The sequence below is a fragment of the Limulus polyphemus genome, unplaced genomic scaffold (assembly GCF_000517525.1).
Source record: "Limulus polyphemus unplaced genomic scaffold, Limulus_polyphemus-2.1.2 Scaffold1176, whole genome shotgun sequence".
Lineage (NCBI taxonomy): Eukaryota > Metazoa > Arthropoda > Merostomata > Xiphosura > Limulidae > Limulus > Limulus polyphemus.
In genome coordinates, this window is record NW_013666786.1 from 62129 (window position 1) to 76581 (window position 14453).

The 14453-nt window shown below is 34.2% G+C and overlaps 1 protein-coding gene across 1 annotated transcript in view; it reads left to right on the plus strand.

Moving 5' to 3' along the window:
* The window catches only part of LOC106462471 (protein kinase C-binding protein 1-like), an 82587-nt gene that overhangs the window by 6885 nt on the left and 61249 nt on the right, over positions 1 to 14453 (plus strand). Inside the window, exons 3-4 of the mRNA XM_022389744.1 lie at positions 11374 to 11460; positions 12573 to 12682. Coding sequence (XP_022245452.1) covers positions 11374 to 11460; positions 12573 to 12682 — 197 coding nt within the window. The remainder of the gene's footprint in view (positions 1 to 11373; positions 11461 to 12572; positions 12683 to 14453) is intronic.

The window sequence follows — 14453 nt, forward strand, 5'->3', positions numbered from 1 at the left end:
AACATCTTCATCATGCTGAATTCTTTTTCTTCTTCAGCAGAGCTGGCTGGTTCAGACAGCAGTAAGTCAAAGAGGCCACAGATGTTAGGTAGCTCCTCCTTAACCCCAGGGATGATAGTAGCCCTTGTTTGGCCTTTCTTGCTATGCTTGGTGAAATTAAGTAATGAAATAGATGGGAAAATGTTTTAAAGTTGTTATTTTGTGCTCATTTAAAGTTATTATATTATATTAAGTAGTGTTTTACCCAGTATAATTTGTCAAATTTCCCATCACGAAAAACCGATTCCTGAGAAATTAAAAATAACACCACCCAGACCACTTTATTCACTATTCACAACAACAATCTTCTGATTTGTAAGTATTCCTACAATTGCGACCCTGTACTTTTTCGTTTTTTTTTCGACATGAAACATTATTAACCATGAAATATATCATCATCTCAAACAATCTGTCTGTTTCTCATTTATTTACATAAGTTGATATACTGAATGAAAGGTTGAAAAACAATGCTCTGCACATCATGAACCTTATGGACCATACATTAGCAAACAATCACTAACAGCACCCTATCCACAGAGCTAATTTACATGGGGATCGACGTGGTGAAGTTCTTGGGACAATATGCCATGTGGCTCCCCATTAGTACCTCACTGTGTATTAGCTCATTGTTTGGGGAGGTTGCTGAAGAGTGCAGGACAACAGAGTGATTGGGAAGTTGGAATGTCCCATTACTTTCCAGAGGGTTTTTTGGTCTTTTGTTCAAATTTCACATGTGACTGTCGGAGATGTCACTAGAAGTTGAAAATGGTAAAAAGGTATATACAAATATTTACAAAATACCTAACCTATTGGACAGCTGTGGAACATTACATTTTATCATTTAACAGTCCTGTTACTTATGAATATGCATAATTCCAAGATGTTCCTTTAAAGTTAGTTGTGGCTCGACAAATGTGATTGCTGACTGGTTAGGTTGCTTCTGAATGAGAAAACTAGAAAGTTTGAGTTTTTTGAGTAGGAAGCAAATGGTTGATAAACAAGAATCATGAGGGTGGGCAATTGTTGTAACCAACTGCCCATTGCACCTGTAACTAGCAGGAGAGTGTATACATCTTTATTGGCAGTAAAAGCTAATATTTCGTGATTTTAGACAAATGTCAAAAGTGACACAGTGTAAGTGTTGAGATTTGAAACACATTTGATAAAAGCATGTTTGTTGAACTAGAAGGTGATAAATTATAAATAATTCAACCAGCACGATGCGAGTTTTCTTTATCATGATGTACTTAAAGTTGTCATTTCTTTTTTCCTTTTTTAAATGTTGGAAAGTTTATCATTACTTATGCAATAAAGGTACAATTAGGAGCATTTTTTAATAAGGCGAATTTAAAAAAAATCTTTCGAAAACTGAATTTAAAATTCCTATCTTTACAAACGAAAACTTTCAAACACAGTCACTTTATGGTTGACCTATGGTTGAAAAACTTGTTTGGTTTAGTTCAAAATGTGTAGAGTGATAACAAAAGACTTCGAACTTATGCCTCGAGTGAATGATGAATTTAGGCAATGAACCTCAACAGTATGTCTCTTACAATGATCATATAATGCTATGTATCAATTGTGTATGAGCCACAAGATCAGTCCACATTTTTATTTTCCACTTGTTCAAATAAAAAATGGAAAAGAGATTGTGATTTTTTTCATGGCACATTTATTGATAACTTCAACCATTTGAAGTTTAATTAAGCTCCAAAATACATTCTCAGTAGTCACTACAATTTTTAAGGTTGAACTGTCAAAAATTCTTTAAAATGACATCATCAACTATACTCTCCTCACAACAAGAACATCACTTTCATTAGAACTGTATGTGAATGTTTGATTATATCTTTATTGATGTATGTCAAGAACTACTTTTTAGTAGTATATATAGTAATGTAAATATATGGGTGTGTTGGGCTAAGGATTCTTTTATAGTAGGTGTCTGTGCCTTGTTGGCGATAATCGACAATAAACAAACAACATGCACTCCACTTGTTTGTAAAATAATATATATATATTCGAAACAAGTTAAATGTACATACAAAAATTCTTTACACCATGGAGATCAGAGTTGTATCTTAAACACTATACAGTTCTCTTCTTCTTGTCAAAAGTCCATTTAGGTCAATTCAATTGCTTTAGAATTAAGTTGACGAACCAAACTATTTTTCTCTGTTTTTATCGCAGTAGTATCCGTGTATAATTCACTTACACTGTTGTGTAAGTTACTGCAGTTGTATCCCAAACTTCCAGTAATTGTCTGCTTTTCATATTTCCAATAATCGTCTGCCTTTTGTCAAAGTCCACAAAGGTGGGCTCAATTAGCTTAGAACACCCTTTGATAAGACAAGTTATTTTCCATATCTCTTTCAAACTGTTAATCTCACTCTAAAATATCAACCATTAGGCCATTCACTCCCAGCTTCGTTAACTTTATGTTTTCTAGATTTTCTCTGACTGAACTTGTCTTTCACATGACTTACTTTCAGTCTCATTCTGCTCGTCTGGTCACAGCTATTTATATGTCTATCACTTAGTCTTTCTAGAAATCTCTATAGCCTCGACATCAGTGAATTACAATCACAAAATAAATAAATTAATAATACTACCTATGCTAAACAGTCTTTTATATCTGACAATGTAATTTTCAAAGGTAGTTTTTAGAAACTGGAGTTCTTAAAAAAACAATCGTTTTTTTCAATAAATGATACCACTTTTAATATATAAAAACATTACAGTTTAATACTACATTTAGTAATTACTAGCACAAACAGCTACCCATAGGGTGCCATTTCTGATAGCATGAATAAATTTGACATAAAAATGGAGTTAATAATCCAGGTTTTAATATTATATATGTTTTAAGTTCTTAATTTTATAAGGTAGTATTAAAAAATTGACATTTTTTTCTCTGGTAATCCCCTCTTCTCTAACTTATTTGACACCCCTCCAAGATGTATGAAATTTTTTATTATAATGTTGCCATCACTTGGGCAAAGCATAATTTTTAAGAGACATCAAATAGAAAAATCAGACCCCTCTTGATATGCCCACTTGCCACATCCACTCTTACAGGATTTGTCAGTAGTTCTCTCTTATGTTTAATACTATGTTATTTATAACCGATAGAAAACCAAGATTTTAATGTATCAAATGAAGTATTATACTATGTTGTTTTCTATACAGAGAATTATCTATTTCACTTCCAGTTCAAACTTTATTTCTATACAAAACATGTTAACGAGCTTAGATGAATGTTTAAGGCTCTTGTTGCATAGTTAGAAAGCAGTTATGGGACATTGTCTGCTGTTTGCATGTTATTATTCTATGTTCTTTAGTACATTATTTAATTAAATCTTCTGTACAGAGAATTATCTATTTCACTTCCAGTTCAAAGTTTATTTCTATGAAAAACATGTTAACGAGCTTAGCTGAATTTTTAAGGCTCTTGTTGCATAGTTAGATAGCTAGAAAAATTGTGATAGTTATGGGACATTGTCTGCTGTTTGCATGCTATTATTCTATGTTCTTTAGTACATTAGTTAATTAAATAAGCAATTTAGTATAGTAGTACCATTAGTTTATAAAAGGTCGGGTTAAGTTTCCTCGACATTTAACAGCAAAAAAAGAAGACCCAGGCAAGTACTTTATTTCTTGTTTTTCATGTGTATTCTTTACTTATTGTTATAAAAGTAACTAAAATGTAAAAATTAGTTACTTTTAGGTTAAAATAATGAATAATAATATAAAAATTTCATGAGGTATGCTTGCAAGGTATGTAATTCAATAGGGGTAACATAAGCTACACATTTGCCAAGTGAGTTACAACTTATATGGTGCGAATATTAGTTAGACATGGTTTAAAGGGCAATAAAACAATAAAATTTAAGTATAAACATGTATAATGTTACAAGTTTAAAGCTATTTAGGGTAAACAAATCTAGTTTCATGTTACAATTTGAAGATATTCTAGAAAGAAAGAAAGGATAATTTAGATTTATTTCAATTTTTTTTTGGTGGTTTCAGGGGTGGTCAAACTGATCAGTCATGGGTAGAAGTAGAGTAGATAAAATGTAACGTTTTATGGAAAAAATTGTTTGAAATTTATTTAGGAGGTTTTTAGAGATTATGCAAATGAAATTTGAGATTTTCCAGATGTAAAAAGTATTTTTAATCTTAACATGAAAATCACCTTGCACTTGAAACCATCAACACTTTGTTTCCATATATTCATTAAAAATTCTGATTTTTTTGTCAACAGATGACTTAATGATTACTGAAAGCTTACTAAATTATATGAAGACACACAAAACATATTAGTAGTTATAGTATGGAAATTATAAAGGTAAATTTGAGGTTATCAATTTGGCTGATTTGACAGAGCTCATAGTGAGAGAGTTAATTGTAACCCATTGCACTCTTTTCAGTAAAAGATCTTTACAGTGGTTAAGTCTTAAGTCTAGTTGACTTGGAGAGTTCCTCACCAGTTGTGCCATCCCTTCAAAGAGAGTCTGAGTGGGTAGCATAATGTGGTGGGAAGTAATTCAAGGGTGTCTGTATTAGTGTAATGCATGACCATCTGACTTGTTGTGTGTAAAAGCTTTATTGGTCATGTATTTTTCACCTTTCCCTGTGATACATTAGCTTATTTTTGCCTTCCTTCCTTCATACTTCCACCTGGGTGAAGAGTATACCCTACCTGAGAAGGATGTGGTCTCCAATGAGTGTTATCCCTCTAGTAATCCCTTGCTATTGGGTGTCATGCTCCATGGGCTTTCCCCTTCTGACGCCTTCTCTGAAGGGAGTTCATCTAGGTTTTCTTTTTTGTACTGGCCACTCCACCACATCAGTGTGGGATTCTAGCTATTGTGTACAGAGAAGTAAGCAGCAGCTATTTCTCACATGCCTGCTGTTAAGATTTTGCTCACAACACTAGCCTTGAACTATCTCTCACTTAAATCACATGTTTTGATATGAACTGTGCTAATACATTTTGTAATCATCATGCAATAATAGCTATCCACCAATAGAAGGGTGGAACATCCTCTATGTACAGTAGATTTTCATAAGCACTTGCACTTAAAATTAACTTCTTTCTTATCTTCGGCACTGTCTTTAATGGACATGTTTCTTTGAGTTTAAATGTAATAAATTTCATGAGAATTACTCTACCTTTTCACAATGTTAACTTTATTTAGGTTTCCTCTTAGATTGTTTTAACTTTGATTTAAAGCTACACTAAATAACTAAAAGGTTTTCTTTCTGACAATGTTGCTAACACTGCCCTTACTTTGTCTGTGGCCACTGGAGGCTCATTGACTGTTGAAGACATTATTGCCAAAGTTCATTGTGTTATGGATTCTTTGATGCATTCCTTGCTTCAACTTCCTATTCATTAGGTTTTTTTCTTTACATGTTGAGGACAATGTTCCAAATCTCTCTGTGGATTTGATTTCTCAGGTTTGTTCTTTATTTTCTCTTTCTTTAGTGTACTTTGATTATTCTCATTACTTACAACATAAGTCTCACACTCATGGTTATTTGGTTTTCCTCCTTTTCCAGACATATATGTTCTTAGATCAGAATTGTTTACACTTTCAAATGTCTCATTCTCCTCGACTCCAGGATTCCTTTACCATGAATTATTTTCAGTTCTTGAATTGCCTATCTCTGGAGTCCCTTCTAACTTCTTGGGGGCCTGACTTCTAACTCTAGTAACACATTATAGTACTAAATTTTCCCTTCTCCCTTGTTACCTATTCTCTCTTCATTTCTGATCTGAAGCCTTACACTGTGATCCCCATAGTTTCTCTGGGGATGTGCAGTTGGTCCTTTTCCAATACCTTAGTCAAGGTTTTGTCTTCTGCCTTGTCCCTGCTAACTTGGTTCCTGTGTTGTTGGGACCTTCTGGTTGTGATGTTTTTCTCTCTACTGTTTATCATGCCCATTTTCTTACCTTCTTGACCACTGTTTGACTCATTATCTTTGCCCTGAAGTCTTTGGGGGTGTACCTAATTGTTTGGAAACTTGGGCTGAGGCTTTCCAACACCAGTATTCTCTTTCCTCTTTGGTTTCTTGTCTCTCACATCCTTGTGAGTTCTCTTCCATTTTTTGACCCTGTGACTACTCCCCCCCCCCTCTTTTCCCATTTCTGGTCTTTCTACTGTTCTTCTTGCTGTTTCCCCTCCCATTGGATTGGCTGTTGCACATTCTGTCAGTAACACCCTCCCTTTATACCTAGTCTTTCTGTTCATAGACCATTGGATCTCTTTTGTTGTATCCAGAAACAGTGGGGACTAGTGTTCTGCCATTGATCTTTCCTCTTTCAACCCTCATTTAGTGGTGTTTTGGTTCAAGATGGAGAGGTTTCTTTCTCTCTGTTAGTCCTTTTCCCTGGACTATGGATGACTGAGGCTGACATCTCATACACCTTTCTCCATAATCGGATAACCGAAACTCATGTTGTTTCATTCACTGGGATTCAGTGTACCAGTTTTGAGCTCTTATTTTCAGGTTCATTGTGACTCTATGTTTTCAACTGAGTTGTGGGAGCATTTGAAGTCCAAGTTCACAGTCTTGGACTTGATTTCTATTATTTCTTGAACAACTGGCACCTCCTTTCCTCTTCTCAGGAAGCTTCTTTCTTGGTCACATCATTTCTCCTCCAAAAGGCAGCTTGTCTGGGTTGACTGCCCAAGTTTCATTTGTGACTCTGATTCAGTATTTGGTCCACCATGGAGTCTTTCAGTTCTTGACTCAGTTGAGCTCAGCCATTCATCTGTGGAGCATGGAGTTTCTAGTCACCTCCACTCTTGCCTCTCATATACTTCCTGCCAAAGGTTCTATCTCACTTGGTGATTCTTGCATGTCTAGAAGAGCTTGTCACTCTAGGCCTGGTTCACATAAGGCTTCTACAATGGACTTTAAGTTACCAATGGAAAATCTCTATGACCCTCTGTCCCCTTTTGTTTTGCTGCCACTTTCTCGTCTCAAAGATCTGTCTTGGGGGGATGGATCATGCCAAAACTATGGTTGACATCCCACTGCTGCCTCCTATATGGATTTTTTCACTGATGTATCTCTTGCATGTTGGGACATCTCTGAATGACTCCATGGCCATGGTTTGGTCTTCTGTGTAGCGTATTTTCCACATGAATGTTCTGGGAACTTCTGGCTATGCATTAGGCTTTTTTGTGTTTCCTACATTGTCTTGTGGATCACTTGGTTATGATCTACTCTGACAACTCTGTCACCATTTCCCATATCATTCTTCATGGTGGGATATGCTCCAGAGATATTTGCTCTACATGTTGGGACTTTTTGTTTTGGGCCCACTCACATCGAGTTCTTCTGACAGCCCTTCATGTCTCAGGGGCTTTGAACTTGATGGTGAATTGACTCTCTTGATCAGTAAAGCTTCTTCTTACAGAGTAGTCATTCCATCCTCTGATATTTCGTTAGATGTTTTCCCAGATGGGCATGCCAATGATTGGTGCTTTTGCCATTCCTCTTAATACCAAACTTCTTCTCTTCTGGTCACCAGTTCTTCACCCAGCATTTCTAGCTGTAGATGCCTTCAGCTAAGACTGGTCTCATCTTTCTCTGTGTGTATCCTCATCTTCACATTCTCCCACATATCCTGGTGTTGATTCAGGACACTCCTTGTTGAGTTCTGTTGGTAGCACCATTTTGGCCAGATCAGTGTTTGTTTCTTGTTCTTCACTGACTGGCTTCCAGGATATCTTTTCCTTTGCCTCAATTTAGATCACTCCTGCTCTAACCTCATATGTCTCTTTCACATGGGAGTGTCATCCCTTCATCTTCAAATGTGGGATTTGTTTGGTTCCTTGTTTGGCAGTCAAGTTTCTCTGACCATGTAGTTCTTTTTTTATCCCATTTGTGTCACCCTTCTATTCTGTCTATCAATGAAAGTGACCCTTTTTTCATCACTGGTCCATCTATCACTCTTTACCACTGGACCATCATACTATCTCTTAAAACCTGTTTCATTCTTGTTCTTGCTTGTGGTCATTGCAGACCTAATCTTTAAGCATTAGATGCCTCCCATAATTTGTTTCACAGATCTTCCTCAATATTATTTCCTAACTGCTTGTTTCTTCCTAAGGCTTGAGTGGCTCGGGAAAGAGATCATACCTTTCCTCCCATATCTCTTCTGTTGATCTTGGCCCTCTATAATCATACTGACACTGAATGTCTTTTGTGTCCAGTCAAGCAATCAGGTGTTACTTGGCACGCACATCTCCATTTTGGGGTTTCTCCAATAATTTATTCTTACCATTGGACCCCTCTCCTTCCAAGTATCCTTTCTCCTTTATACTTACTGGATGGATTTATCAGCTCATCTGGATCGTCTGTTCTCCCTAGATAGAGATGCTCATAGGCTGTATCATGTCTCATCCCATCAAATCTGCCACTTGACTCTTTCTCTGTCTTTGGACTTTCAACAACCCTTGGACAAGATCCTCCAGGCTGGAATGTGGACAACACTCAACACCTTTGTCTTCAGTTACCTCCACCATCTGGAAGTTTCATCTTCCTCAGGATATTGCCTCCCTTTAATTACCCTATCTAACAAGTAAGTGCTTCTTTTATTTCTTTGCCTGTACCTGTTTATACTGTTCTCTCATTGACTTTTGGAACCCATCTGGTGGCTGGAGTTGTCTCACAGGGTTCACTTACTTCTCCTAAACCTACATAGAGCCAAAGGAATGAAAAGTGTTAAACCCATCTGCCTTGGCTCCTAAAGTGCCCACTGTTGAGGGTATATATACATATTTAATCATCCTTTCCAGAACATACCTTCCATGGACTATTACGGAGAAAGCCAGCACCAGTGGGGTGTCTGTCCACTTCCCTAACTTAAGCATGCCACCTTTTCAAATTAGGTTTCACATTAACCCATTGCAATTTCTCCAGTAATAGATCTTTGTCGTGGTCAGGTCTGATCAGGTTTGGGCATCTCTCCTGTATCTTACTAATGGAGCATGGGAGACCCTTGCCACTCTCATTTCCCAGATGCTGGGGTGGTTGACTTTGAGAGATCCTCACCAGTTTTGCAATCCCTTTGGAGAGTGTACGAAAGAGCAGCACAATGCAGTGGGAAGTAGGGCAGGGGTATCCATGTCAGTGTAGTGCAGGTCATCCTTTATCATACAATATGACAGTGTTTTGACCAGTCAAATGGGGCAGAGTGTTAAATTCACATGAAAGGAAGGAACTTTGTCCATTCCTTTTTATGTAAGGTATATTGTAAAACAGAATGCATACCAAATTGTACAATCTGACCATTGCCCTAGCCACACTAAACCTTATGTCTAGTGTATCTGTGGTGTACAAATGCTTGGCTGGTCATGTCTATTTCTGCTCATTCCTGTGGTGCATGAGCTTAAATTGCCTTTCTTCTTTCATATTTCCATCTGGGTGAAAAGTATAACCCAACTAAGAGCAGATGCAGTCTCCCATGAGTATTAAGCCCCCACTATAGGGTGTCACACTTCATAGGCTTTCCCCCTCAGTTGCCTTCTCCAAAGGTAGCTCATCTCGGGTTTTGCAACTGCCCCAGTTCCTCCACCAAATCATTGTGAGATTTTAGCTACTGTTTGCAGAGAGGTAGGTATATCTTTTCGGAAGTTAACATTTTCCTTACGTGAGAATGTATTTCTGATTAATATTTACCTTTTTGCACCTTTCCTCCCTTCCACCCCAATATCAGTGCATGCTATTCTTGCCTCATGTGAGAATAATGTGAATTTCAAGTGAAAGTGTTTATGGGGCTCAACTGCATATGGAGATTTGTTCCCTACTGTCACATGATGATTACATCATGCTCTAGTAAAGTTCACCTTATAACGTGTTACATGGGAGATAGCTCAAGGCTAATGACTTGCAACATCACAAAGGCAGACATCCAAGGAATAGCTATTGTGTGAAAAGGGGTAAGTATCTATTGGAAATACATTTTCAGGTAAGGAAAATGTTAACTTCAGTGACACATATACAAGAATAGTCAATCATCCTCAGTAGTAGTTTTTTAAAGGAATTTAAGGAACACAAATGGAAACTATTTTATGGAAACACACAAAAAAAAAGGCTAGCAAGGATAGGGCCCATAGCCACGCCTTCAATTTCTAGCAATCACAAAAAAACACAGATGTGTCTGACTCCATCAGACTACTTATAGATCTTACTGTTTCAGATTATAAGTAATTATCAGTGGATCTAAAATTAAGCTTAAATTTATAATGATAAGAGAAAAGCTAATTTTGACCAGCAATTGTAGTCCTTCATATTAATTCTACAGGACTATTTTAAATAACTAATGGTAATCAGTGAACACAGAAGTTATCACTGAATCACTATTCATACCATTGATAGCAGTTGTCAACTAAGTCTTAGAGATTGGTATGTGCACTGCAATTGACAGATCTGTATGTATTTCTTTGTTTACTGGCCATTTCTAAAATCTACAGGATAAGAATTAAAGAACCAATGAGCATATCTAGAAAATTCAAGACTGTTTTGGATCTAGAAAAAAAAAATAGCAGTTGTAGACACTAGATAGAGATAATTACAATATGAATATTCATATGTACTTATTACATGAACCATTCTTGTATCCTGCTCATTCTTTATTTTGTTTACTTTTTCATAATTTAATATTTATTTTACATTTGCTTTTATTTTCCAACATCATGTGAAACTAATGAGACTGTTTAAATATATAATACACTGTTCAACCAAAGGACTTTGTTGACTATTTAGTATCTGGTGAAAACACTATACCAACATTTTGGGAAGTGTAGTGATAAAGTGGGTTGTTAGGGATATTATGTATATATGACTTAAAAAATACTAATTATTATTTATTTATTCATGATCAGACAGCAAAATATAATAACTGTGTGACAAACGTTGATTTAAGAATATTTTTATTCTTCACATGGGCTTGTGATTACTTGCTTATGAAATCCAAAATAATGTTTCTATAAAAAAATATGACACTAAAAATGAGAAAGGTTTGAACTCATGACATGGGTTGATGCTCTAACTAACTAAGCTATAATTATGACTTGAATGCCAAACTTCTTGAGTTTTTATGATTACTTTCATTAATATTAAGTGTAATAAGACTAACATAAAATGACTTTTAAGTCTTACTTAAATCATTAGCTTATGTTTACTATGTGGTTGTTAATGTTTGAAATATGTCATTATAAAATATACTTATTTTGTTTTCAACAGTGCATACTTCTTCTGTTATTTTCATTAACTTCATTTAATTTTAAATTCAGTTTAATTCACAATTTTCAGAAAATCCAGATTTTGCAGCCAAGACAAAAGCTTTTTTAACCATGGCTTCAGCAGGAAATGTTCAGCTTCCAAGACATGAATCAACAAGTAAGTTCTTGTTCCTTTGAACTATCTGATAATTTGCAGAAGCTGACTCCTACAACATATATAACAACCTGAATGAATAAGTTTTTCATTATTTTATGTTTGAAACATCATATCAGAGCTTGACATTAATGGTTTCCAGATTGCCTGGGACAAGTATAACCATCATTCAGATAACTCAGTTTCTCTATATTCTTGCTCAATCACTCAAATGAAATTTATTTGGGTTAACTCCTGTTCTTGTACATTTTTCTTTGAACATTTTATTCTCTCTGCTTTGTCTCCATGATGTTGTGTAACTCTGGCAATTTCAAGCAGCTTTATTGGTGTTTTATTGCCAGTATTAGTTGGTGCATGCTCACTCTTGTTAGATGTGGCTTGATTGCTTTCACAAATTTCGTATCTTGTTTTAGTTTTTAAAAATAAAATCACAATTAGCAAATTTTCATAAGAAATTCAAATTGAAATGTGATTAGATATAATATAAAGAAGGAATATGGGAAGAAATGGAGAAGAGACATCATAGTCATGGAAGAAGAGAGTTTGTTGGACTGATAGGCACCAAGAATGGATTGGTATGCATGACTTGTCAAAAATGTAAAAGCATTTCAGAGATCTTCACAATTTTTAACAAGCAATATGTCCTAGAGATTGGATAGTTTGAAAGCTCATTTTCCTTTGTAATAAATCAATATAATAATGTTTTGAGTAATTATTCACTAATTTAGTAAAGGCTTAAATTTTCATTAAAATCTTTGGGTAACTAAGTATCAGTCTTGGGCAAGTGTAATTTAAATTGCCTGAATGGAAAAGTGGATTCAACAGTTAATATCAAGCTATGCATATTCTTTATTTTGTAATCCCAGCATTATTTTCACCTATTTGTAATGCAGAGCTATAATGCAGATTTGTTAAGAATTCTGCTTATAAGAATAAACCCATGAAAACTTAGTTAGGTAAAAAAACAATAATTATAATTTTTGATATTCTTAAAATTTTCAAATGTACTGTAGAATACATGTCAACTTAGTTTTGAGGACTGTTCTTTTTTTCTTTGCATTTGGTTATGAAAGGTTTATGTAAGAAAATATATGTATACATATTTTTGTACTTAGGTCCAAATTTACAGTCACTGAAAGAAGAAGCTGAAATTGAAGAAGTGACTGGAACTTCTCAGAAGCAGACAGTAAAAAAGACAAATACACCAGTAAAGATGACAAAAAGTGTAAGCTCTCATGCTTCTTGTTTTTAATATAATAGTTTGCCTAGTGCTTTCTTGATAGACTATGATCACAATGGCCTCTGTTTGTCCTAAAAATAAATGAATTAATATGATCAATTTTCTTTTGAAGACAAAGCTACTTATGTTATGAAAAATTTGTCAGTTCTTTATATGAGCTATGACTTTTTACATTGTTGTGGCAGTTTTATAGTGTTTTTAACTCTATATTGTAATAATCATTTGTTAAATGCATATATTTTTTTTAGTTCTTTCATTGCTAGCTTTAGTTTCAAACTTAAAATTAGCTGTTACTAAGCAAGTATACTTATTTCAATCCTTTTCCACTCAACTTTTTTTTTGATACAACTAGTTTAGTGTAAAATATTTTATATTATTAAATGCTTTTCAAATGATGTAAATATTTTTAATAAAATAAGAGTTTCAAAAAATGAATAAATGATTTATTTCATTTTTCAGTGGTTGCTAACATAATTTTGCTACATTTAGTGATATTTTATACAAAAGTTGTCAACACTATATTTAAACTTTTCAAGTAAACATGTAAAGGTCAGCTAATAAAAATTTTGTATGTTTTTATATTGTAAAAGCTAAATTTAATTGGAAAACATTAGAGTTCTATTTTTTCATCCAAACAAGTTGTCAGTTTTGATTTCATCAATTTTAATATTGTGTTGCTTGTGCAGTAGTGTTAAGAGAAAAATGTAAACAAAATACTTGTTGACCATATTTTACCAATTCATTGAATCTTGCTACACCCTTTTTTTTTCTGTTAAAGTAATTTTATTTTTGATATGTAGTTGAGTAAATTTTATTTCAATGAATGTTTTTTTTACTCTCTTATAAATTTTTATGTAATAGCTGTTCTGTTTCTTATTGTTACAAAATGACTAGTGTTTTGTAATAGCAGTCATTTTTTTCTTTCAGTGAAAATTTTTCGATTAAACTTATGGTTCTGTTACATAGAGTAATTGCATTTTCATAGACTTTTTTTTTTTGTTATTGAAATCATAATATTTCATCTTAGAGCTGGGTTATTAGTGGTATTTGCTAATTGATTATGGTCCCATTGATCGATGAGTAATTGATTAGTCCAGTGTTCCTCAAACCATGGTATGTACAAGAAAAAACAACAACACAAAAGTTGGCAGCATGTGCTGCCAGCCAGTTGTCTTCCTTCTAGTCAGCAGTTAAATATTAGAGAGATTGGCAGATAGCCTTAGAAGCCTTTGCTTTAAAAGACATGGCAGGCAAGTTTGGTGTCAATCCCTAATTCTGATTAGTTGATTATTCTTTTATAGTCGATGTTATTCAAATTAATTGATTGCTGAAATAATTGAAAAAATTAATAATAATGAGTAAATTATTGTTTTTGTGACATTCAGTATCATTGGAATTTTGGTTAATCAATTGTTGGAGTAATCAAAAAGAATAATAATTAGAAACGCTAATTCTTGTTAATCAGTTTGTTAATAATTTTGATTAATTGGTAAGATTACATGACAACAATTACATAATAGTTGTTCATAGTTAATAAAGTAAATTGCTCTGCTCTATTTCATATAAGAAAATATTTTATTGTAGTTTTGAATCATAGGTTAAATTTATGTGTTAAACATGCAAGTGGGTAAAACCAAATATGTAAAGTAAAACTAGTCCTTAAATTTGGGAAAAATTGTAAACTGAAAAGAAACATGATTAATAAGTGATTGTTTTCAAGAAAATTCAAAAGATAGATTTTTGTGACGGAAGATAG